Source organism: Microcebus murinus, chromosome 3 (assembly GCF_040939455.1).
Source record: "Microcebus murinus isolate Inina chromosome 3, M.murinus_Inina_mat1.0, whole genome shotgun sequence".
In the NCBI taxonomy this organism is placed as follows: domain Eukaryota; kingdom Metazoa; phylum Chordata; class Mammalia; order Primates; family Cheirogaleidae; genus Microcebus; species Microcebus murinus.
In genome coordinates this window covers 101000368-101027173 of record NC_134106.1, presented here as the reverse complement: position 1 = coordinate 101027173, position 26806 = coordinate 101000368, and the positions used below count along the sequence as shown (strand labels likewise).

General features: G+C 48.1%; 1 protein-coding gene and 1 long non-coding RNA gene across 2 annotated transcripts in view; one reads left to right on the top strand and one right to left on the bottom strand.

Annotated features, from left to right (window-relative positions):
• Window positions 1-23077, bottom strand: part of LOC105856041 (uncharacterized) — a 31420-nt gene extending 8343 nt beyond the window's left edge. The window contains exon 1 of the long non-coding RNA XR_001146898.3: window positions 22690-23077. This is a non-coding gene — a long non-coding RNA (uncharacterized LOC105856041). The remainder of the gene's footprint in view (window positions 1-22689) is intronic.
• SEL1L3 (SEL1L family member 3) overlaps window positions 21852-26806 on the top strand; it is a 103053-nt gene continuing 98098 nt past the window's right edge. Inside the window, exon 1 of the mRNA XM_076001150.1 lies at window positions 21852-22178. Within this exon, the coding sequence (XP_075857265.1) occupies window positions 22014-22178 (165 nt within the window). The 5' untranslated portion in view covers window positions 21852-22013. The remainder of the gene's footprint in view (window positions 22179-26806) is intronic.

The following is a 26806-nucleotide window of genomic DNA, read 5'->3' as shown; positions in this document are numbered from 1 at the left end:
CAGAGGAAGGGCGGGTGGAGGCAGGACTTGAATGCAAGTCCCGGGGCCTGATACTCTGGGCCACACTTCCACCTGGCGTCTGCTGAGGTCCAGCAAAGAGACTAACAGCCAAACCAGGGCAAGAGGGGAGGGAATGGAGCCGACAAAACTGCCAGAATGTGGAGATAAGCAAGAAAGAGGAGGTGTCCAGCTAGGGGTCTATGGGCTCCAAAGCAGCAAGACTGGTTTCCCCAGCAGGAAAGAATTCCTGACCAGGGCAGCAGACTTCTCACTTGGATGACTGGGAGCGTTTACAGTGCCGCAGGGAATGCGGGGAAGAGCAGGTCTGGTGGGCTGAGCAGACGTTCAGCTTGGCCAGCTGAGGTGCCTGGAGGTACGCCTGCAGAGACGTCTAGGAGTTGGGTGAGGACGAGGGTCTGGGCTTTGGAGCCGAGTGTAGAGTTGGGGGTCATCGCAATGGACGCGGAAGCCTGGGGAACCGGAGCTGATACAGCAAGGGAGGAAGTCATTCCTTCTGTTCTCGGGACTTGAGAAGTTCGCCTTCTCAGAATGGGGCGGACCAGCGCTTTCTCATCTTTGAAGCTCTGGGGTGGAGGTGGGCGGGTGAGCATGTTCCTAGGTTCATTGGATCCCAAAGAAAGAGACAAGGTTATTTTTGAAATGGGTTATCTATGCCATTGTACGACGTCTCTTGTCTCTCTCACACACAGACATACACAGCATACCAAAAGGATCGTAAAAGATATAGTTTTAAAACCCCAGTGTGTATATTAACTAACACAGACTAATCTGATTAGCTTCGGAGGCTGTTGGCTTGAAGAGAATGAAGATTTCCAGGTAAAAGCAGAGGAAGAATGCTGAGTGTAACTGAGAACACAAGGAGAATTTCCTCCCAGTGAGGATTCAAAAAAAAAAAAAAAAAAAGCCAAAGGAAGAAGCAGTTTCTGATGATGTAATTCCTACCTGGGCAAGTAAAAATCTTTGATTATCTATTTATGCCCTGCCAATCCCAGGGCCCAGAGGAAATCAGACAAGCCTAAAAGAAACTAATTTCCACCACTTCTCCTTTTCCTCTCTCTTGTTTCGTGGTCTCTGTAACCCTGAGGACTCTGCCTGCAAGCACTTCGGGCTGAGGTGGGCACACGCTTGGGCACATGCCAGAGGGGCAGGTGAGACTGGGGAGGAAGAACTGAGAGGAAGGGAAAGAGATGGTGAGGCCACTGCCTATGTGGGGCAGGGCTGTGTCAACCTTGCCAGCCAAGAAGGTTCTTATTGGCCAAATGTTTCCCCAAGAATTCCTGGGGTAAATAAGAAGAAGAATATTAGACCATCTGGAGTTTTACAGGAAGTGAGGGTTTATCAAGGTTATGGGTGTGCCAATTTGGAATGTTTGCCTTGGATTTCCTGGTCTGTAAAGTGTGTGTGTGTGTGCAAGTTATAAAAAGGCGAGGCTACTGCCCGGCCCCCACCCCGGGCACGTCCAAAGTGAGGACTCACGGCGGGACATGGGGAGGTAGGCTCGGGGAGGCTGTGGGCAGCAACCAACTGCTCGTCTGCCCCCACGCCCACTGCCACCCCCAGTCCTGTTTGTCCTGTTTGTCCTTCTCACTCATTTTCAGAAAGAGCAGTATCTGGAAAGTGGGTGCTTTCCAGAAAATCGATGACAAGGAAGGGTTCTACTAGCAGATTAAGGTGTGTCCGTCTCAAACACGAATGTGCCCTTCTCCCTGGATAAACAGTGTAGAAGGAGACCTGGGGACAACTGTCATTCCATGAGCCCTTTTCTTGCCCTGGATTTAGTTCCATGAGGGATCATCCAGGAGGCACTTGAAAAACTGCAGCCACACTTTCAGGCCACTAGGGTTCCATGAATAAAGTACCCCTTCAGTGTTCTAAATGGAACTGGAGATCAAACTGACAAGTTCTAGGAGATCCATTAAAACAAAAGCAAGATATAACATGGTCCCGTATCTAATATGAGAGTGAGATTTTCGTGAGATGTCTTGAAAGAGACAAGGCATGTGCACAATACACAATAGCTGCATAAACTAAAACAATTAGCCTCCGTGATTCTAAGGGAGCATATCATTTAGGTGGAGGAGAGATTTGTACATTCACCTCCGAACCTGATTTGATTTGAATATTATCCTGTCATTTATGAACAGTTCCCAAGTGCCTTGTCAGGAAGAGTTGTCTATTAAGCCACTGATAGTGTCATATAAAAATAGCCGACAATCTCAGCTGTGAATCCTTCCCCACTGGTCCTAGCACAACCAGTTTCTGCAATGAGTTAAACAACCGTGCAAACGTGAGCTCCATGTCCTTTCCATGCCAGACTCGGTGCTAACCCCGGGGGTGAATGAAGATTAATAAGGCGTAGCTTGTGTCTGAAAGAGTTCACATCCCAGTAAGGAAGAAGCAAACAGCTTTCAAAAATACTATATACGATAAGGTGAAACCATTAGAGATAAATTAGAAGGGGTCACTCTGAATTGTATTGCTGAAGTATGGTTCTGTACAAAGTGTATGGGAACACAGAAGAGGGGAGATTAACCCAACCTAGGGGATTCTGGGAAACTTCAAGGCGGAGATATTTGCATGGTCTCTTAAGGATGAATAAGAGTTTGAAGGCAACAAGGGGAGTCTTTTCAGCAGGGGAACAACACAAGGGAAGATTTGGAGGCATGACTCTGCCTAGCTAATGGGGAAACAGAGAGGAGTTTCATGTGGCTGGACAGCATGGTGCATGTGACAGGGACAAGGGTGAGGCTGGGAGGGAAGGCAGGGATATTTGGGATATATTCCAGTGTGAATACGAGCCCAGAAGATTTTCAAGCTGGGAAAGGTGCAAAGAGGTCAGTATTTTATAAGGATTCTTCTGATGCCCTCTGAGCTTCAGAGCAGAACTGCTCAGTGAGGTCCATCTTAAATGTGATTCATGGTGTTATCATTATTTTATGCACCAACTCAGAAAATTAATCCATTTCCTAAAGTTCTTTGCTTAGTCTCAAGGAGTGATTATACCTTAGAACAGGGGTCTGCAAACTATAGCCTGCATGTCAAATTCGGCCCACCGCCTATTTTTGTAAATAAAGTTTTATTGGAACACAGCCACGCCCATTCAATTTAGTATTGTCTGTGGCTGATAATTGTGCTATGGCTGATTTTGCAGCAGAGTTGAATAGTTGCAACAGAGACTGATGTGCAACACCTGAAATATTTATGATTTGGTGCTTTACAGAAAAATTTTGCTGACCCCTGGGTTCTCTAAAGTCATTGCTATCTTTCCCATCAGAGCAGAAACTTTGAAGATAACCTTGAAGATTTGCTTCATTGCCTTTTATACTGATCACCTCTGCCTTTATCAAGTGGCCAAATTCAATTCTCTCATCAAGTGAGTAGCAGAGCACAGGGTGGAGGATCACATACAAAAGAGACACAGAGATAGTGAGTTCCAGAAACCAGGAAAGTCTGGTCAAGAGATCTCGTCTCTGCAGGAGTATAACGTCAGCAGCCTGCTGCAGACATCAGGTATATTGATTGCAGCAGAATTTGAGAACATTTTATCATATCCTCATGGGTAGGGCACAACTGATTAGGTGGTTGTGTTGTCGGTCAAACAACCGCCCCCAACGCGTGCAGATTAATGGGTTGACATCAATCTTAGGGAGATCTCTATCATGCTCCCACAAGACTGCAGACTTACTCCTGTTTTGTTCAGAATATGTATTGGCATGAATGAACCAGAAACCATGCTTATCAACGAGGAGTTTGTCCATCGCTGGTGGGTAGGAGATAGCTAATAACTGACATTCATATATCAGAATCTGTGTTCCAAAAATATCTCAATAAGCTAAAGAAGTGGCCAAAATGTGCTTTCTGCCAGAGAAGCAGTCTCTGCTAAATGAAGAAATGTGGGTCTCTAGCAAGTCCACCCCTAATATTCTTGGAGCCAGGGACAAGAATACAAATGGAGGCCAGCCTGCTATATGTCCAATATTTAGAAGTTATAAGTCAAGATAACAAAGTGCTAGACAACATGTGTCCTATCCTCCTATCTTGACAAATAAACCTTCTTCTCCACCTGGTAGTCCAGGTTCAAATTCAGAATTCTCTGAGTCCTCGGAGCCTTGATGCTGCGACATGGCAGCATGAAGGGCCGCCTGCCCCCCTCCACCGCCCCCTGCACCCCGCAACTTTCAACCCTTCTGTTTCCTAGCCTGCTCCTGGACTCCTGCGCAAGGCACCTCCAGTTGCTTTCTCTTTACTGCCTCTCCAGTTATATTTGTCATTTGGTGCCATTTACCTGGCTCTGCCCTCTGGCATCTCTCCTTAACTCCAATTCCTGCTTCTACCTCTGATTAACCTGTTTCCAGCCTCTCCAGGCAACCTCTGGTCTAGTGCTTATATTTGGCAGAATCCCCAGAAAAGTGTCCCTGATGGATTCACCCTAGGGCTAGGAATGAGAACCTGGCCAATTGCCACCTGCCTTCCAGCTCCCGGGTCTTCCGTGATAATCCCCGACCAGGGTCTCCTGTGATAACTGCTTCCCCCACTGCCACCGCCCACGCCAGTGGCTCCTGAACTTAACCACAAAGGATGAACACATATTCCAGCAAATCTGGGGCAGCTGGAATTGGAGGTAGTCCCACCCACAAGCAATACATTTCTTTGAATTCTAGTGTTTCTATTTTCAAAGGGCCACATGCTTCACAGAAAAAGTTTTGATTGTTGAAATATGATTTATGTACAACAAACATTCCAAGAAGTACACAAAAAATATGCATACAGCTTAATGAATTATCACAAAACATATGACTACCCGGCAAACAAATGCCCCAGAAGCTCCCCCTGTCTCACTGTCTTCTCCCCAAAGGAAACTAACCACTGTTCTGACTGCTGATAATTTAGTGGGTTTTGCTTGTTTTTGAATTTTATGTAAATACAATGAAACCCTATGAATTCCTTTGTGTATGCTTTCTTTCTCGCAACATAATGTTGGTGAGATTCATCTATGATGCTATGTGTAGTTCTAGGTAACTCATTTTCTGATTTTCTTTTCTTTCTTTTTTTTCTTTTTCTTTGTAGAGACAGGGTCTCACTATGTTGCCCAGGCCGGAGTGCAGTGCCTATTCACAGGCACAATCAGAGGGCATTACAGCCCTGAACTCCTGGGCTCAAGGGATCCTCCTGCCTCAGCCTCAGAGTAGCCCTGGGCTGACAGGTGCATGCCACTTTGCCCAGTATCATTTTCAATGCTATATAGTATTCCATTATATGAGTTCACCCAAATTTACTTATACATATCATTGTTAGTGGGCATTTAAGTTGTATCCAGTTGTCATTATGAATCATACTTCCATGAACAGTCTTATATCTGTTGGTGCATGTGAGCATGAGTTGGGGACTGTATATACCTAGCTGTGAATTACTGGATGATGGGTTTTGCATATTTTAACATAGCTGATACTACCAAAGACTTTTCTAGAATGGTTGAACCCATCAGTACTCCCACCTCCAGTTTATGAGAATTCTTCTTGCTCCACATTTTCAGGATTTAAAAAAAATCCTTCTGTATGTGACAGTCACATTCATTTCCATGCCGAAAACTGGTAGCATTGTTTTGCCCAAAAGGGGAAACGATATTTGTGGATGATGTTCCAAGTTTATCCTGCGCTGTCACGTAACCCAAGTTGGAGGAGCTTAGCTGTTTTCAACCAAGTTGTCTGCTTGGAGAGTCTTCATTTGGTTTCATGACTCTCTAACCTTTCGCCAGACTATTTCATAGTCATGCAGCAGCTTCCTGGCTCTGTCCGGCAAGATACCAGCCACCAAATTGGTGGAGTCTGGAGACTCATCCACTACAGGCCTTCAATGTATTCTGCAAAGACAGTGTTTATCTGAATAATCTTATTTTGATTATATTCAAAATATAGCTATTTCATCTATTTGTTGCTTCAAGTAGCTCCTAAGTCCTTTCAAGGTACCAGACCATGCACTTCCTTAACATGTACCTCCATCACCTGAACGAATCCCCGGGACCCCATGGGGAGCAATCAGTATTTGCTAACCGACTGACTGGCTCAGTATAGCTTAAAATCCATCTTTATTTTTATATGATAGTTTAAATGATTTAATGAGTGCCTGTCTCTGACAAGGCACTTGGGGACTGTGCATAAAATGACACAATAATATAAAAATAAAGCTTCGCTCAGAGACTAACACACAGAACTGCCTTCCATGTATATATCGCTCTTTATACTAGAGGAAACAATTCTTCCTTTGGTCAAGTGGAACCGTTTTCATTGATAAAAATAAGTAAATCCACATTCTCTCCTACTGCTTTATTTGAATGCTTACAAAAACAGGCATCCTATATAATATTCATTTCAGCAATGAATATGCAGAAAGTGCTGCATCTCTTTATTTAGGGATTTTAAACATTGCAGTCATGTTCATCATGGTGACTGTAGGCTTTTATATCTAAGACAGACTCATTTCTCAAAGTCGTGTTTAAATATCTCAAATGGTAGCACTGGCCTCTTGGGTATTGCACAACATACAACTGAAGAAGGAAGGTTAACCTCACCAGGAAAAACAAAAAAAAAAGATAAAGAAATGGCGCAGCTGTGGATATTTCACGTTTAGGAAGCAGCGGGAACAGGAGAAAGAAGAACAGAGAATTCTAAAGGAGCCAAGTTTGCAATGAGAATCTGGATGTTGGCTTTATCTTAGAGCAGAGTGTGGGAGTTGTTCTCTAACTTAATGACGCTCTAAGTGAGGTATACAATTTTTTCTCAGTTCCGTGTTTTGTGGGCAAGGTTTCTCTTCTGCTCCTTTTAATAATCTAAATACCAAATACTGACAGTCCAAATGGTTATCCGGATCATGCACACAGCTTCATACCTATGGTTTTGCTCCTGGTTTTAGATCTTCTTAGAATAGTTTCATTCATTCATTCATTTGTTCATTTTTTAAAATAATGTGCCAGGTAACAAATATTAATCTACTGTATGCCAAGTGCTGTGCTCAATGCTTAGGATACAATGATGTTTCCTAACCAGGCATTATTTAATTAAATACACAAATAATTGTAAAAATGCATCGGTGGGAGTGCTCTGAAGGGACAACTTGGTACGATGGAAATGTGTATTAGAAGGACTTGATAGGGAGGTCCTGGAGGTGTCCTTGAGGAGTGATGACTGAGGAAGTGATGATTTGTTAAAGGAGAGTTAAGAGAAGTGGGTTGAGGGAGTGCAAAGAAATGGGAACAGCTTATGCAAAGGCCCTGTGGCGGGAGAGTACGGCGCACATGGGGATTAGCATGAAGGTCAGCATGACAGGAGTAGAGAGAGCAAAGGATCTGGGCCCTAAGGGAGCTTTGTTCTTATTATCCTAACAGCAAAGGTGACACACACGGAAGAACAGGCGGAGGACAGGGAGGGATCCAATTTAGCGGCGTGGGCTGTGGGACTTGCAAGCATGTAGGGTAGAGGGTTTTAGAACTTCTTGTTCTCTCCTCTACACGGTCCCTGGTTGGCATCTTGACTCAATTACAGGTGTCCCCTGGCAGCTGTTAGCTGTCAGGCAGGCTGGTCCTCCAGGCCTGAGTGGAAAATAGGGAGGAAGCCCAGGGGTGGCAGAGGGACACGGTCCAGTGGTCTGGATCTGCTTTCTCCTCTGCACGCAATGAGCAGCCTGTGCGTGCTGCTCACAGATCCGAATGTGTCTGACAGGGAAGCCTGGTTTCAACTTTAATAGAACACAAGGCACCCAACCAACGGGCATAATCTGTCTCCTGAAAGATAACGTGTGGCCTTTGTGGGCTGGGGCTTCAATTTACAACAGGGATTAAACATAGGCAAATTCAAAACATAAATGCTCTTCACTCGATTTGTAATGCTAATAATGAAACACACCGCAATAGCATTTTCATACTCCAGGTATTCAACATTTGGAGATTTAAAAGATCTGAAAAAATCTTTTTGGTTCCAGCTATTGTAATGCACACTATGTGAAGATTGCAATAAACCTTGAGGGGCAGAATTGAGGGGCACGGGGTAGGAAGGGGGAAGAAATTTCCTGAATGCTAACTGTGATTGACACAGAGCAGGGATTCTGGACCTTGCACTATTAACATTTGGGGCTACGTCATTCTCTGTGGCAGGGGCTGTCCTGTGTATTTTAGGATGTTTAACAACATCCCTGACCTTTACCCACTGGGTGTGCTAGCATATCACCCCCATACTCAGTTGTGACAGCCAAAGATATTAATATCTCCAGACATTGCCAAATGTCTCCTGGGGGGCAAAAGCGCCCCATTTTTGAACCCCCTAATAGAGGACCCATAATTCACACACTTGGTGTGGAGGGCTTTGTGAAGTAAAAACAAGCACTGCCAACAATTTGAGAATTTCGATATAATGTCCTTAGAGGTTCTTAACCTAAAATCAGTTTTGCTTTTCCAATTATTTAGACGCACAGCATGTGCACGAAACTGACTCTGTCCTTACTGGAAACTCTCAACTGAGGGCAAACCTCGTTCTATTCATTGAGGAAAGTGGAGCTTAGGATTCCACAGGCCAACTTTTTAATTTAAAGTCTGAAATGCAAAAGCAGCTTTGCTATTTCTTCATTTGCCGAGGAACAAAAAAGGAAACGGTTGTTTGCTCTCTGTGCTCTTGAGACTTTAAATGTTACTCCCACCTCAGTTTTGGGGGGAGATGGGCAGGTATTAAAAGCTATAATAGATTCATTCGGATGCTTAACTGGAGTTTGGAGGAATCGGAAAAGCTTTGTAAAATTGTAAAATTTCCCAGGAGAGTGAGGCTCTCTGCCGGGGGTCAGCTGCCCCGCGTCCTCTGCTCGGACGGGAATCGCGTCCGGCGGGGGCTGCGGCTCGGCGGCCTGGAGCGGGCGGGCTCCTGCCTCTTTGCCATGCTGTGCGCGTGCGACCTTGAAAAATGGCCAAACCTCCTTGGATCTCCACTGTGTTTTTTTTTGAAAAGACAACTAAACGCAGTGGCTGAATCCTTCGCCAGAGCGTTCTGAGGTTTAATGAGCTTGCGATGGGTGGTGGTGGCGGCGGGGGTCTGGCGTTGGAGGCTCACGCTGCTCCACCCCGAGGCTGCCTGGTCTTCCCCGGTATTGTGCCTACCTCTCTTTGCTAAATTGGTTAGGTAGGCGGATGTTTCTTTTATATAATTGGACATGCAGGATTTAGAAGTGTCACAGAAGCAGTGTTAACCACCATAAATTTAGATCTGGTAAACCAAGATTAGATATAGATGAGTTTGAACCCATTAGATAGATAGATAGATAGATAAATAGAATATAGATTATAGATAATATGTGTAATAGATATTCTTATATAGATAAATATCCTTGAATAGGTTCATAATGTGAATAATAAAACATTGCCTAAAAATATCAACTACACCATAGCTAACATGATTTGAAAAAGCTTTTGGTATTCCAGATTAGAAGGTGTAGGCTGTATCTACTGTCTCAGCTCAGGCTGCTATAACAAAATACCATAGACTGGGTAGCTTATAAACAACAGAAATTCACTTTTCAGTTCTGGAGGAGCCTGGCAAGTCCAAGATCAAGGTGACAGTGGATTCGGGGGCTGGTGGGGGCCGCTTCCTGGTTCATAGGTGGTGCCTTCTAGCTACGTCCTGTCCTCACGTGGCAGAAGGGGACATGGGAGCTCTCTGGGGCCTCTTTTGTAAGGGGCACCGATCCCATTAGTGAGGGCTTTGCCTTCATGATCTAAGCACCTCCCGAAGGCCCCCACCTCCCAATGCCATCACCTTAGGTTTCAACAGAGGAATTTGGGAAGGAAGGGACACAAACCTTCAGATCGCAACATCTACTAAAAATGTGAATGGAGTTAGAAAACCTTAGTTGGTCTGAATATCCGAAAGCTTTAGAGAAAGTCACCTGGGTGGCCTGCTTGTGTATCTTGGGAAGGAGAGTTTATCTACAGCCCCGAGGGAACAGGGAGAGAGAGAGCTTGTTTTGTCTCTCTTTGTTGTTCTGTGCTGCTCAAAGTAGGAGGATTAGGCAGGAAAATGTTATATTAAGGCTAAAGACTGATCCCTGACTTATGTTGAAATTAGCCAGCTAAATTTGGCTTAGTCCAAAGGGTGAAGCGAGTGATAAAATAAGACCAACATCTTTTAAAATGGAGCATGATTTTGGAACATTCCAGTGGCAGCAGCATGGGATGTCTGTCTCATGGCAGAGAGAGGCAGGAAGGAGACCTGACCCTCAGAAGCGTGTTCGCTGGACTGTAAAACTTCCATCCCTGGCCCAAACTGACAATAATAACCCTACCCATTTGTGTAGTTTGCAAAGCACTTCCTTGGCCACCATTTCATGTAATCCTGAGAACAATCCTGAAAGTTGCTGTCCCCATGTTCAGCGGATAAAGCCAGCTCAGGAGGGTCAAGGGGCTTGCTCAAAGGCCTTTGATTGATAATTTGCAGGGCCTGGACCAGAACCAATCTACCCCACACACCAACTTGCCGCTTTTAAAAATCCCAAAAAACTGTAACTTGAAACTTCCTGTAGGTCAGTTGACCAAATCTCAACCTTAGCTGCCAGGTGATGGGTCTGAACAAATGTATGTTGTGGTTTGAGTTACCATGATCTCTCCAATGATGGTACCTGTCCTCCTACATACATGGATTCCAATTGACTAGTTTTAAGATGTGGTGAACAGGCCGGGTGTGGTGGCTCACGCTTGTAATCCTAGCACTCTGGGAGGCCGAGGCAGGCGGATTGCTCAAGGTTAGGAGTTCAAAACCAGCCTGAGCGAGACCCTGTCTCTACTATAAAAATAGAAAGAAATTAATTGGCCAACTAATATATATATATAAAATTAGCCGGGCATGGTGGCGCATGCCTGTAGTCCCAGCTACTCAGGAGGCTGAGGCAGGAGGATTGCTTGAGCCCAGGAGTTTGAGGTTGCTGTGAGCTAAGCTGACGCCACGGCACTCACTCTAGCCTGGGCAACAAAAGCGAGACTCTGTCTCAAAAAAAAAAAAAAAAAAAAAAAAAAAAAAGATGTGGTGAACAAAAGTCTGTTCTTGTAATTGACCAAGAGTACATAGGCCGTGGAGGCAGGAAACTTCTGTTGCTATGTGGCCACCCTACTGGCTACAGAGCCAGGCTCACTGCATCTGAGCAGCTGCTACTTTCACTTCTTGTTTTTCATTTTGTTTTGTTTTTTATTTTCCTAAGTTTTGTTTTGTTTTTTGTCCTCCACTGGTTTGGCAGATACATTTATTTCCTAAGAGATGTTTAAATCATTTGTGTTACAGATATTTTTTAAAGAATGGTGCCCTGTCAACAGTACATTCAGGATACAATTTAGGAACTCAAAATATGTTTAAACATAAGTTAGTAAATGTTATTGCTCATCATGTGGCATTTGGCCTTTGCAATTTCATTTTATGTGATGCCATAATCAATATTCTTGATTTGAAATACTTTTATTTTTGTCTTGAAGGCAGCATTTCTTTGAAATGTACCCCGTTTGACCTTCTTCTATTAACACCCTCCCTAAAATATACATGACTTGACTTTTATAGTAATTCGTACCTATTTATGTGTCTACCTAAGTATCATCATCTATCAATATAAACAAAAACTGCTTCCCCTGGGCAGGTGCTGGGACAGACCCTACAGTGTTAGCCCCAGAAGGGGTCATTTGCTACGTGGCCTCTGGTGAGTAGCTCTTGGGATTACCTTTCCCGAGTGACACGTCTGGTTGTCATTTGCCAATCTTCCCGGCCAGTTGTGGAATAATTTAGCTGCCTCTCCACTTCACTCAGATTTGAGAGAGTTAATTATTTAATATGTTTGCAGAGCACATTGAGTTCCCTAGAGAAAGTATGCCACATAAATATATATAAATGAATTATTAATTAAAGTTTAAGCAGATTACTTGGTGAGTTCTTCCTTCATTGCCCCATTTTCCTAATGAGGTGTTTTGAAGTTACATTCCAGTTTTGGTTTCTTGCCCCTCCTCCTTTCCGGCACCTTCTCCTCCTTCCTCTCCTTCATTTCCCTCTGCTTAATTCTGTTTCCCTTCCATCAGTTCTGCCGCTGCCTTCCACACTGCGGCACTCAGTCAATCACAGTGACTTAGCGCCAGATCTATAGGTAAAAGCCTTCATTAACTCCAACAGGCGTCATAAGCTCTAAGAACTCTGGGGTGAGGTTAATAATTAGATAATGGTTCTAATGTGCCGTGAAAAGGAGAAGCCAGGCCGCGCAATGCTGAGCGTGGCGTGGTTACCGGCAGTCCAGGAAAGCCCTGTTTACTCACCTCTTTCCCCTGATCTGTGTCAAGTAAAACAAGAGATCCCAGATAGTCTAAAAATTAGTAGAAATCAAATCAAACCCCTCCCACAAGCCCGGCTCTCCTCCATTCAGCTAGAACAATACAAGGAGATTGCAATTTAAGAGCCCGGGGCGGAGGTCTGCTGGATTCTCTTTGAGGGAATAGCCACTAATTTAGACCGAGTATGAAGGAGCGACGTAATTGCTGATTGAATGTTGGTGTCCAAATCCTAGTTATTCCTTCACCGGGGATTAAGAGGAATTAGAGAACAGTTCACGTCCATCCTGCTGAACCTGACCCAGTTTATTTACACTGTAATCTTACTTCAGAGCATGAGAGGTAAAATGAGCTGCTCTTATCAATTAATAGCTGAAGAAAAATTTAGATTTCAAGTTCAATGTGAGAGCTATTTATTCCAAAGCACTACAGAAATGGAGAGGCGCGCCTGTTATGCTGGGGGGAAGTCGGAGGGGGAAGTGCTGAAGAGAATTTTTTTTTTTTCCTCTCTCTTAAGAGTTTGAATCACTGTGCAATCTTGGATTTTCGAGTGACCTGTGTGAGGGCCCTGGGGCTAAAGCAGACCTATAATGGATCTATTTCTGAACGGTTCAGCAGTATTGGAATTTAAAACAGCAGTCACGATACCTGCGAATAATGAGGCCAGTGCTGCCTTCTGCATCCAGGAGGGCACCGGTCACAGCCTGCGTGGCCTCTCGGAGCACAGAGGAGAGCAAGCTCCTCCTCTGCCCACTTCCAGAATTCTCCAAGGCGGCCAGTTCTACACTGAGCATGCAGGCAAGTTGCTTTAGGGATACGAGATAAAGGGTCAGCTGAAGACCCTGCCTCTGGCCCCAAATCTTGCTGGCCTGCTTTGCCCACCCCGCTCCCACCCCAGGGCTGCATTCCACCACTAGAAATTCACTGCTCTGACTTGAGGCATTGCTCCACCTTCGAATACCTCTGGGAGGTATAACACGTTGTCTTTCTTACTCATTAGTCATCGAGTGTTCATTTGACCAATATTTGTTGTCTGTTGGATTTATTCATAACATGAGTTTGTCAGAGTCAGGGAATGAGAAGGTGTGTTTGAGACCCATGCTGCCTTGCTACCGGTCACATGGTCACAGGACCCCTCTGACTCTCCTGCCTAGAAAACCACGGGGCTGGATGGGCAGATGGCCAACGGTGCTTCTAGTCCCAGCACCCTGCGTCTCTCAGGCAGCTGTGGGATGGGTCGGGGGACGCTGGGCGGAGCCTGAGACAGCAGACTGAGCGTGGAAACTCAGCAGAGCCTCAGGGACTTTGTCTCGCTTTGTGTCAACCTGTAGCCTGGAGTCTGCGTTCCAGACCCCAGCACAGGTACGCAGTAGTAATAACATTGCATTAAAAAGTGTAGAAAAATAGCACCTACCTAGGTGTCAGTTTTCTAGAACTGCTGAAGCAAACTACCACAAACTGGGTGGCTTGAAACAACAGAATTATATTTTCTCACAGCTCTGGAAGGTAGAAGTCCAAAGCCAAAGCCCTGGCAGAGCCATGCCCACCCTGAAGCCTCTCTAGGAGGCCCCTGTCTTGCCTCCTCCTATTCTGGTAGCCCCAGGCGTACCTTGGCTTGCATATCGTGACTCCAATCTCGGCTCCACCCTCACCTGGCCATCTTTCTTCTGTGTCCTCACATTGCCATCCTTCTGTGCATGTCTGGTCCAAATGTCCATCTCCTCATACGGACAGCGGTCAGATTGGATTAGGTCCACCCTATGACTTGACCGTAACTCCCTCACACCTGTATGAACCCTGTTTCCAAATAAAGTCATGTCCACACGTGCCGGGGTCAGACGCCAAAATATCTTTTTAGGGGACACAATTCAACCTGTGACAACCTATTTCACAGGATTGTTGAGAGGATGATTGGAAAATGTTTATGCAAATGTAGGATCGGAAACCCAGCTGGGATTTGGGTCTGGCCCTTTCTCCTAGTTATCGGCCACCCACAGAGTTACAATGTCAGGCCTCCAAAGCCCAATTTAGGGGTGTGAAGGCTAATAAGGGGAAAGAGTACAGAAAAGAGTACTATTCAGCCCTAAATTTCTGGGCTGAATAGTAATTTTTCCCAAAGGCACAAAAGGCAGATTTCATTACCTTCAAAGGGTTGCCTGGACCTAGTTTGTGTCCCAAGTGAGTGAGGTGACCTCAAACACCCCATGTGGTAACCTAGACTTCCCAGAATGAGACCAGCCAGGAGACAATGCCCATTCAGCAAGGCCATACCGGAAAGAACGGAAATCACTGATTCACCCCGTTTTTATGTCTTTTATTATCATAGGTTAGGAAGGTCACCTGATGAAGAAAGGCTTTAATAAGCACTGCACTCCCCAGAAGGTAGACATGGTTCCCGGCCTCCCAGGGCATGGGTTCTGAGTGACACAAGGACGGCCATGTGTAAGCTTTACGGATTTTTTTTCCTTTTTCTTCTTGGGGGTTAGCACCGGGGAAGAGTTGCATTCTAATTGATTATGAACCACAGGTCTAAATTCCATTTCTGGGCTGAATAGTAATTTTTCCTGCAGGTTTGAATAAATCATCCAATCTGCTTCAGTTTCAACTATTTTCAGCATTTCTATTTTAATCATTAATTCTGACTGCTCAGGACCCCGGAGTCACCTAGCCCGTTTGTGACTTAATTTGGGGTGAGGATGAGACAGGAAGCAGAGGAGGTGCTGAGAAGCATGCAGGAGAAAATGCGTTTGACCTATAGTCTGGAAGATTCGGGCCTGATACAGGGACGTTTTCTTGTTAGTGATCACTGTAATTCTTCGGTTTGCTCCAGCAAGGCAGATGATAGAATTTGCATGACTGTAATTTTGGTAAAGATAGGAGAAATTCTCATGGAAGGAAGACAGTTTAATTTTCATTCTGATTTGGCTGCAAGGAGAGAGTCAGAGGAACTCTGCATTTAGGTAAATCATAGTAGCTCAAGATAGTAAGTGCATATAATCCACTCTGCTCCCCTTTTCGCTTCGAATGGTAGGAAGCTCAGAGCTCACTATACTGTTCAGTTAAAATATTAATATTCACTCAAGGCACTATTGCAGTTATCTATTGCTATGAACAAACTACCCCCAAACTCAGTGGCTCAAAACAACAGTTTATTTTTATCTTTCATGGTTCAGTGAGTCGACAGGACTCGGCGGGGCAGTTCTTGCTTGGAAACTCTTGGGCAGTTTCAGTGGGGTGGTGGCTGGGATTGGACTCATCTGAAGGCTCAACTGGGCTAGATGTTCAAGACGGTCTGCTCACTCACAGGTATGGCCCCTGGGCTGGGCTGGCCAGGCTGGCTGGAGGTTAGTTGAGCGTATCTCCCTTCAAAAGGCTAGTTCGGGCTCTGTCACAGCATGGTGGCAGTCACAGTGTACATGGAGGGGGGCTGGCTTTCCCCAGGGGACATACTTCCCTTCCTTGGGGTTATAATGGGAGATATGGTTCACAGGTAGGGTCATCTTTGGAGAAATGCTACCACTGACATTTATAAATCTTTTTTCAATTTTTCATGGCCTTATAAGAGTCGTATCTTTCTTTGTTGGAAGTTGGCAAATATGAATAACACACAAACGAGGCTTTAGTCTAGGGCTCGAAAATTTACCATGCCCGCTCACTATACTGCCTTACCTGGGCTTCCCAGCACTGTGCAAATGGGCAGATCACAAACCTTATCCCCATTTGTACAGACATAAAGACTGAGGTTCAGAAAAGATCAGTGACCTTCCCAAGCTAACCCAGCTAGGAGGTGGTGGGCTAGGCCCTGGACAGGTGTGTTTGACATGGCAACCTAGGCTCGTGAGTGCCGAGCACTGCAGAGACCTAAGCCTAAGACCCAGGTGTGACAGCCCCCGACCCCCACATGCTGTGCCACACCTGGCTGCCTCCACATCACCCTTCACGACAGGGGTTGGGTGCAGTGGTGCCAGCACCAGCCTTTGAGCAAAACTGCTGGAATCCACCTCCTGGCCAGAGACCTGAGATCTTCTGTATGACTTAGTTTCTTTGTCTATAAAACGAGGCTGCTGATAGTGATAGTGTCTACTCCTTAGGGTTGTCATGAGGATTAAGTGAATCAACACCTCAAAGTAATAGTTGATAAGGACCACAAAAAAATCTCTTGGTGAAAAGCTGTAGAGATAAGCAGCTATCAAGAAGATCTTGCCCAGCTGCCCCTTCTCTGTGTGTGTCCTGATTTTATATAGACCTTACTTACGTCCCAGCTGATCATGAGGTTTCATTTCACTTGATATTACACATTACTGAGCAGACTAAAAGCCCTAAGTCGATGTTAATGCCTGTCCAAGTACTGCAATTTCAGCTGCAGGATGCAGTTATAAAATATTGTCATGACTGCCTTTCCCCAAGCTCTCATGTGCACTCGCTCTCTCCTCAATTATTTAGACTGGCATTCTCTCCCTCGCTGCCCACTCTCTCCTCCCACTCATTGTCCCAAGTGGCTCTGCACATTCACCCCCAACTTCTCTCCACTTTGCTCCTTTTTCAAACACATGTTGTTCTCCACACTCACTCAAAGATACCCTTACAAGATCTACGGACACATGCCCTTGACCTTGAGCATCTCATGCACCTTTCTTCCTCATACCTTCAGTATATAGAGGTTTCTGTGCATGCTGAGCCTGAAATTCCCCCTCCAATCCCAGTTCTCCCCAAGAATTGCAGAAGTTTCTGCACCCATGCCTGGCAGGGCAGGACACAGACCCATGTAGGAGTGAGGAGGCGCAGGACACCTGGCTGCACCTGCCCAGGGATGTTCAGCCCACGAAGCTCTTCCTCAATGAGCCAAGAGGGCCAGAGAATGGATTTCCTTCCTGCCCACCAGGACACTCACGAACAGCTTGTGGGCAGTCCAGAGAGCTTATGTTGTTAGCTGCTGCTTAAGGGGCAAGTGCTCCCAACACAGAGGAAGGCTTGGCTAAGGGAAGCTGCCTGCTTTTTCTCAGCTCAGGATGGGGGGAAGAATTGAGCTGAATATGCACCTATTCAGAAGGGCAAAGAGCCAAAAATAACTAGGAGCAACAGCATTTCATCTGACAGCCCCAGAAATAGAGCTCATTTCGGAGCATGCCAGGGCTACAGACCGAGTGATTCTGAGACCTTCAGCATTCCCATAAAAATACACGGAAAAGCTTTCAGTTTAGACAAGTGCTTCCTCCTCCTTCTGTGCCACAACTTCTCAGAGCGGGGGCTCTCTGGCCCATAGGAAGAACGCCTGCAGAGCCAGAGACTTGAGGCTCAAAAGATGAGGTTGAGGATGAGGAGATGAGGACGGTATCCGGTGGAATTTCTAAGGGAAGAAGACAGAAGAAGGAACGGGAAACACGGAAGATCTGAAACAAGGAGCAACAGAGCTAGGAAATGGATTTAGGGAAGGCAAAGCCTAGGGCTCATGAGAAAAATGGAAAACTGTCCATAAAAGGATGGTGTGCAGTACTCGGCTAGATCCCACAGGTCATCTTGGGCAGAAAGAAAGGCCGGGGTTTTCCCTGTGGGATGGGGAATGTGTTGCCAGATAGCAATCTTCAATTTTTTGCTTTCTTCTCTTCTATTTTGATATAAAAACACAAATGTCATGGTTCATTCATCTTCATTGTGAATAACTGACACTGGAGAAAGGAAGGATGGGGATGGAGGAGGGGAGACGACCACAGGATTCCAGAGAACCCAGAGTGTGGAAATAGCTGTGTTCTAATAGGAAGAAAATGTTGGGGAGATAACAATGAATAAAAAAAAGAAAAAAAAGCGGGGAGGGAGGGAGGGAATAAAGAAAAGATAAAAGGAACTAGGAAGATGTTGGATTCAATTTTTTGCAGTGCCTATGTGGAAGAACTTTCTATGTACAGAGCATGGGGTGAGCACACAGAGATGGTTAAGAAACAAGCCCTGCTTTCCAGGAGTGCACAGCTGATTTGAGGAGAGCAGGCCAAGCAACCACGCACAATATAAGGCAGAGTTAGCCAGGGCCGCTTAGGGTTCCAGGCATTGCTCAGAGAACCGACCAATAGCATTTGGACCTGAGGTCATGAGGGAAGGCTCCCTAGAGCTGGAGATTCCCCTGCCCCACCCCCTGCAATTTTTGTAGGAGGGGAGTGGGTGGAGGAAACATGCTTCAGAGAGTGCCTTCCTCCCCACCTCTTCTAACCCAGAAATCATTTGTCTCTGCAGGGGCAGATCTCTTTACCCTAGACACCCTTAGTACCTAGAAAGTGTGGCTTCCCAGAGCCCACATAGACAGTGCCAGTCCAAAGGTAAGTTTCTACTGATCCACAGGAAAACAAGACACCTAAAGACAAGTTGGAAGTTTTTCAGAAGCAAAGTTCATTTGGCTCAAGAGACTGTCCTTTATGATGATGTTAGATCCTTCCTAATTTTTTGATAACAAAAATGCCTCAGCTTTTTATAAAATAATGTCGATAGAAGATAGTATATCTTGTTTTGTTTTTTAATATTTTTACTTGGCACATTAATAGTTGGCCAAGTGCATTGGTTCCTGAGATCTGACTGAAGTGAAGTCATTTCAGAGTCGGAGAACAATGGCCCTTGAATGCAGAGGCAAGTTTATGCCAGGAGGTGCTGCCTCCTTTCTCCGCCCTGTCCCGCCAGGCCTCTGGAGGCCCCGCCTCCCAGTGTGATAAGCTCAGGCCACCATCCTCCCTCAGGACGCTGTTGCCTTTGTCCTTTCCTGTGTTGAGGTGTAGACTTGTTCTCCTCTCACTGTCTCCTGAGAGGAGGTGATAAACCGACTCATGCTAAGGCAGTAACGGGGAAGGCCAGGTTAACATGGTCTCCCCGGGGGTCCTTCAACTTTTAGTGGAATATTAAACGTTAATTCAGACCGATGAACTGTGATGGTGGAATTTCAAGCCCTTCCAATGGGACAATGGGAAAAGTATATTTATTTTTAAATAAAGGAGCTTCTTCAGAAACCAGACTACACCCTTTGAATTACTGACGTGAACTGCTAGGGAGGAGGCAAGGGTAATAACTGATTCTGTCTTCTGGATCAAAATGTCATATTCCCCTGTGAAAAGAAACGCAGACCTCCTTCTGCCCCTCTCCAATACAGATGGATCAGTCAATCCCAGCACCCACTGCCCCGGGTGGCCGAGGACCAAACTACATTTCGGCCAGAGTTCTGCCTGTCTGCTGCTCCTTGCAGGCATGGGTGGTCCCACCTTCCTCTGGAGTCGTGGGGCCTCGGTTGTGGTGCACAGACGGACGCACAGTAGGAGCACAAAAGAAGACCCTGACTGAGTGACTGAATGTGCCACGTTAAAAACAGCCCAGCCCCCTAGGAGGGAGGAAGCTCTGCATAAACCACACCTAGGTAAATCCAAACCCTTAAAGCTCACAAAGCCTTGAAAACTCTAGATTCCATGATTACAAACAACTTGAGGGAACCATTTAGTTCCCCGAAGACCAACGGAGCCTGTGTGCAATGAGGGAGGAGAGAAACTCCAGAGAGAGGCCCGGGAAGACAGGTGGAAACCCTAGAAATATTGGGATGCCTCCTGAAACCTCATTCTCCTGAACTAGCCAACAATTTTCATTAAAAGTATAGTCTGAATTTTGACCTGGCAGAAAAAATACAGACAGGATCTGGGACGAAGCCACCAAATCTTTTGTTCCCTCGGACACTTGATAGAATAAATGATTTTCCACATCACACAGGAGAATTTTAAGTGCTTTGTTTCTATGGAAGTGGGACAGGGACAGTGGGAGCATCTGCCCAAACACCCAAAATGCTTTAATGTGCTGGCAGCTGGCTGGGAGAGGAGCAGGAGCCACGGTTTCCTGGAAGCCAGTGGTTGGAGGCGGGGGTCTCCGGAGCCGCAGCAGCTGCAGGGAGCTTATTACCAAGACAAACTCTCAAGGGCCACCGAGGACCAAATGAGTCAGAAATTTCAGGGGTGGAGTCCAGCAACCTGGGTTTAACAGTCCCTCCATGGGACTCCCATGCGCGGCTTGAGAACCAGTGGAAGAAGGCATCGCTGGGGGCCAGGGGCCTCACGCTGGGCCACTGCTCTTAGGTGACCTAAAAAAACCTAACAGATGACAACTGAGGAGTCGCCATCTCCAGTGTGGTCAGGCCTGTACGGAGGTGGCGGTGGGCATGTCCAGGCACAGGGCACTCCTACAGCGCCGGTCTAACCCTCCCTAGGCATCCCACCGTCTCCACCAGCCACTCCCCGACCTGGATGTGACTCGACCTATGGTGGTAGCTTAGGGAAAGGGCTGTGTCCTCCCAGACTCCGGTCTATTGTTAATTAGTTCCAAGCCGCACAGATCCGCCAGTGCTACAGGGAAGCCTCTGCGAACTTTCGAAGGTGGGTTAACTGTTCCAGGGCAGCGGCCGCCGGCCCCAGTTGGCCGAGCCCCTGGACACAGCCGGGCGCTCCCCGCGAGCGAGCGAGGCCCCGGCGGCCCCTCCGCCTGGCCGCAGCGCCCGGGCCGGAGAGCAGCCAGTCAACCTGCGTCCCCAAGGCCAAGGATGTGTCCTGATTTTTTAAAAAGCTGTTTGCGCACTTCATGGGCCTCGCCCCTTTCATTTGGGGCTAGAGTACAATTGTATTGGCCTAATTAATTCATTTTCTTTTCGGTCCAAAGGGGAAGCCGAGGCACAGGGATGCAAATGAAATCCAAACCGGGTCTGGGTGCCAAATACTCCGGACAATTAAAACAAAGAGCGCGGCGGCGGCGGCGGCGCCGGCACCGCACAAAACCCTCGGGAAACATCCAGAACGTGCGGCGAGCCCGCGGCAGGGTGGGGCGCAGCCCGGACTACAGCCGCGCCGGCAGGGAGGCGGTCCCAGCCCTGCAGGTGGACAGGTGGAGGTTGGCGGGGTCAGAATCCGCCCGCGAGGACGGGAAGCCGGCCGGCGCGCGGCGCACGCCCGGGACCCGCCGCGGGAATGGCGCCCCGCCACGGCGGCCGCCCGGCGGAACCCACTGCCCGGGCGGGAACTGGGCTGCGCGGCCCCCACTGGGGTGGCTGGGAGGGGGCATGAGGGAGGGAGGAGGAGGGAAGGGAGAAAAGGGAAAGGGAGAAGGGAGAAAGGGGAAAGGGAGAAAGGGGAAAGGGAGAAGGGGGAGAAAGTGACATAAAAAAGGGGGGTAGGGAGCGAGGGCAGAGGGGCGAAGGGGAAGGGCGGGCGGGGAGGTCGCGGCGAGCCGAGCGCGGCAGGGGCGGGGAGCGGCGGACCGAAAGCGAAAGGGGGCGGGCCGGCCGGGCGACCCGGGGGGGGGGCGGGGGCGCCCTGGGGGCGGGACCCGGTCGGCTCCCACCTGCGTGGGCGACCCGGCCCCGGAGGGCGGGAGGCCGGGGCCGGAGGGAGCGGCTGGGAGGCGGGCTGGGCAGGGAGGCAGAGGGAGGGAGGGGACGGGGACGGGAGGCGGGGAGGAGCCGGCGCTCGGCTGGGGCTGCGGGGGCGGCGACGGCGGGAGCGGCAGTGGCGGCGGCGGCGGGTCCGGCGGTGGCGGCAGGTGGCCCAGCGCTCGGCGGCCGGCCCGGCCGGGGGCGGGCGGGAAGGTGGCGCCTCGGGCGGGGGCCGGTCCCTGCACCAGGTGACCTGTTCCGGCCCGCATCCGGGCGGGCGGCCTCGCCATGCAGCGGCGCGGCGCGGGGCTCGGGTGGCCGCGGCAACAGCAGCAGCAACCCCCGCCGCCCGCGGTCGGCGCCCGGGCTGCAGCTATGGCCCCCCCGAGCGGCGGTGTCCCCCCGGGCCTCGGCGGCCGCCCTGCCTGCGCGCTGCTGCTGCTCTGCTACCTGGTGAGCGCCGGACCCTGCTCGGGTCCTCCCCTCTGCGCGGGGCCCTGGGGACGCGGGTGGGGGCGGCCGGGGACCCCGCCAGGCGGGGCGGGGACGCCGCTGCTAGTTTTCTCTCTTCCTGGCCGCTGCGCCCCGGGCGCTCCCGGCACCTGGCAGGGGTACCCGGGGCGTGGAGAGGGGCGCGGGGACCGGACTTGCCGCGCTGCTCTCGCGCTCGTGTCCATTCCTCTGGCTCCCAGACTCGCTCTAGACCTGGATCAGGTTCCCCTGGAGACCCCTTCTTGTCCCCCACTCTACCTGGGAGCCTCGCCATCCCGCGTTCGCTCTCCGCCCCGCCGCGCGCTGCTCTCCGGCCCCCTCCCCACCCTCCTGGGCTTCCCTCTCGATCTTCTCCGCTCCTCTCCTCCCGTGCCCAACTTCGGCTCCTTCTCTTCGCGCCCGCCACCCGCCTCGACCCTCCTTTCAGTTTCCACCGGGTCCTCGCGGCCCGGACGGTTTTCTGCCAACGCACCTTCGCATCTCCAGCGCTCTTCAACTCCTCCTTGGTCACTCCAGCCAAGTTGCAGATGCCAGAAAGAAATCTAGTTCTCTCTAACACGCTTACCGCCAGAGTGGTGACTTTAGTTGCGTCTTGAACATTGTCATTTCAGAGAATATGTTTGGCTCATGCGTTTCAGTTTGCAATTTGCACACTTTTGGCTTCTGTTTTACTCATCAACTAAATAGCAGTAACCTATTTTTCAAAGCCAATTCATTTTAAATACTAGAGTAATTTAGACCCTCAGAACAAGGTGGGTAAATATTTCTCAATACCTTCGTTGGCTTGCTTTCTTATGTTTTGAATTCTCCTAAGCAGCAGTAAATTTGCAGAAGGCGACACCCTTCCTGCCCAAGCCTACCTTATGTTCCAGGGTCCTGCGGAAACCTGGGGTTGTATCGCCATATATTACTGTAAATAAATGAAATGGAAAATGCTGAATCATGAAACTGATGTAATAGGAAATTCACAGAATGCTAAAAAAAAAAAATTGAGCAGTGTCATTGTCCAAAATTCTTTTCATTTATGTGGCATTGTCATTATTTGGAGTCTTTCCTCGTAGAAGCTAAAAACTGCTTAGGAAGTACTGGCAGGAATTAGAATTTGATTCTGAAGACATTTCCTACCCAGCCCAAGTTTCTTTTAATGTTCTTTACTTCTCGGATGTTTCATTTTTTGAAGCAAGAGCGTGTAAAAATGCAAATTGTACTTCTGCCTTTGCATCTACCTGTTGAGCAATTCATGCTTTTACTCATATTTCAAAATTAGCCAGTACCACATTTTGTGGTTGGATTTACTTATTTTCATAAGAAGTTGTCAGTTAATATGAATGGGTTTTTTTTGCCCAAGAGATATTATTATTTAATATTTATGACACAAGGTTACAGCACACAGGCTCATAAATAAAACTGCCATAACAAATGACAAGATTTCAGTTTAAACAGATGATCCCCATACATGAGGCGCCGTTGGCTACTCACAGAAACAGAAATGATGTAGTAGAGCAGCATGGGAAACATTAATGCACAGGTGGTCTAGAAAGTTCCACATGGAAATCTCCAGAGCTGGCAAAGACTGACTACTTCTTGACAGTTCAAGAAATCAGAGTAACAAGAGCAAAGCCTAAGGGCCGACGTGGGATGTGTGAACAGAGACAGATGATCAAGAAAGTACAAAAGTTCTGTAGGGACCAAGGGGGATGTGAGAGAGGGGTGGCAGACAGGGAAGAATGATGCCATGGTAGATACGAGAGTGACACAGTGAAGTGGTGAGGAGGGCCCTGGAAAGAGAGATTGCAGAAAATACTGTAATGTGGAAAATAACTAGAGCATGGATGAATGTCTTGGCAGACAGGGAAGGAATGGATTTTGGAACCTCATGGAGGGGGAAATGTCAGATTTCCTGCCACTGTGTGCTTCCTTCAGATGAGTTTCTGATATGCTGCTGTACAAGAAAGACTTTGATAAACAGGAGAGCCATTTTGCAACGGAGCGAGAAGGTTTTGTGAACCTGAGAAACAAAAGCAAAAGGTCTTAACATTTGGTTGTAAAGGTCTAGGGGTTTTGCTCCCTATGTGCTTGTTCCCTGAGGTCCTACTGAAAGGTAAAGCTTCTTGATCTTGGAGAAGCTTGACGTGTGAATCGGGGAAAATGGAAACATCTGTGTGAAACACATGAAAAACATGATAAAACAGAAAAATACAAATGCATAATAGTGTGCATTCTGCTCAATCAAGGAATGCTTCCTGGAGGAAGTGACTGGTCAGTGGGATGAGGTGGGCAGGTGGAAGGTAGAGATGGAACAGAATAGCTGGGCAGGATCTCAGCATATGTAGACACTAGAGGCAGAAAGCTATTCCGTAATTTGGAAGCCTAAATGGTAATAGTGATAGCTTGCATTGTGCTCAGTTATTTATAGGCATTATCCGATACCAATCTTAGCAACAACCCTATGAGATAGGAGCTGTTATGGTCTCTATTTAGGTGAGGTAACAGAGGCTCAGAGATGTTAAGTTAGTTGCCCCAGGACGCACAGTCTGAGATGGAAACCAGACTGTCCACCTCTAGAGCCCCAGCTGGAGCCCTTGCTGGCTTATTGCCTTCTGCATTTTGTTGCTTGGAACCCACTTTTCTCTTACCTAGGTATGTCGATGTTCTGGCCATTAGCAGAGCTCTGGCAATTAAGAGCTACTGTGCAATCGGCCAGGATGTGAGGTCATGTCTAAAGCAATCTAAAATGTACAAAGCAGGAAGTGCAGGCCACAGCATAGAAGCAGGATGTTACAGACAAAAAAAAAGGTAAAGCCCAGAAAATATTGCCATCAGTAACGGAGAGGTAAAGGCCTATACAGTCCGGAGGCAGTTGTGTGAACCTGTGAGTGTGCCTTGGAATGCATTCCAAAGCCAAATTGTCCATGATTTGGGGACCAGTTCCTGTTCCGTGTTACCCTCTCCTGTCTGCCTGTTCGCAAGGGGTGGTGGTCGAGAGTGGCTTCTCAACAGCCGCGTTTAAGCCCTGCCCTGGTGGGAAGCGTGCTTCCTGGACTCGGGGTCCCGAGGAGGTGGGTACCTTCCTCCTCCTCCGGCTGGGACAGAGTAACCTTCAGTCTCGGCTCAGGAGCAGTGCTGTGACTGTAGCTAGGATACTGCCAAAGCATGAATAATTGTGATGAGGCCTGAAAGATAAGTCACGGAACGATGCCAAACAGATTTCTGAAAAGATGATCCCTGGTTCCAGTGGCTGCCAGAAAATTCTGAGGTCACCAAAGGTCAAGATGCAGAGAGCCTCCTCAGAGAGGATGAGGGCCTCGAAAGCAAGGGGTAATGAAATTGCCTCCGCTGAGGTCACTGGTGCTGGCGGTGTGCTCCCCACGGGACCCACCCTCCCAGCACACCCCCTTGCCGTCTTCTCACGCCACCCGCGCTCACCTCCCTCCCAGGTTGGCAGGAACCAGCCTGAGGCTGCCCCAGCTCCATCCGTGCCAGTGGCACTCCCGGAAGGTGGTTCTGTCCACCTCCAACTCTGGCCTGGAAGGTGTAATTTTTTTCTTAAATGAAAAAAATAAATCTCGCGATGGCCAGTGTTGATGTCGGCTGTACAGGTGAAGTGTCCAGGGTAGACATTTGCATTTGTTAGACAACCAGAAGACAAAGGAATAAGAGGACATTAGCAGCACAGTTGTATGTGGGGCTAGTTAGGCGACGGTGGCCGTGATAGAGTCCTGTCCAGGATTCTCCTTAAGTGGCCGCACGTCATCGGCTATCCGTCCAGGAGTACGCGGTAACCCCTTACTGTGCGTGCAGTGCAGGACACAGAAGATCAAAACCAGGTGAAGAGACCCGCAGTTACCCAGCTCGGGGAAGAGCGGCTATGAGTATGTGAAACGCAGAGACAATATCCAAATTTCACATCAGCCGATAGCTTCCATGGTCATCCTCACCGAGCTTCTAAAACCTCCCAGGCGTGGTGTTTGCCCGTCGCCTTCCATTTCTTCTGGCTGCCTGCTGGCAAAGGGCAGGGGAAAGGTAGCAGAGAAGAAATAGAGAACCCAAGCAGTTTGCCGAGAAGATGGATAGCCCCAAGTACCCCATAAATAGCCTAAAGTGAATTCGGTTACCCTGTTTATTGGCTCGGCACCTTCCCCTGAGAAAGGATCCCGGGGGCGGGCGGCCTGGGCAGCGTGTGAGGAATTGCTGGTGGGATCCGGCTTTGGCAGCCCCGTTTCCCTCCTCACCCGAAGGGCTCGAGGGTGCCAGGGAGGTGGCTCAGTCTGGCGTGTGCGTTTGTGGGTAAGGTGATGCTTCCCCTCGCCAGACTCGAGCCATGCCGACGCGATGGAATTTTAACACACCCACCCACCCCCCACCTTTTCAAGATGAATGAGGTAAGTCTCAAGATTCCCTCACCTGTCGCCTGAATATGGTGACAGGTAATAAAGGCAAGTGGGTGAGTCAAGGGCACCATTTTGGGTGTTTCTGGAAGGCAAGAGGCACACTATTGCTGACCAACATGGATTCGAATTTTGGTTCTGCTTTTTAGTTGCTGGCTGACCTTGGGCAGGTTACTTACCCTCTCTGAATCCAACCCATTC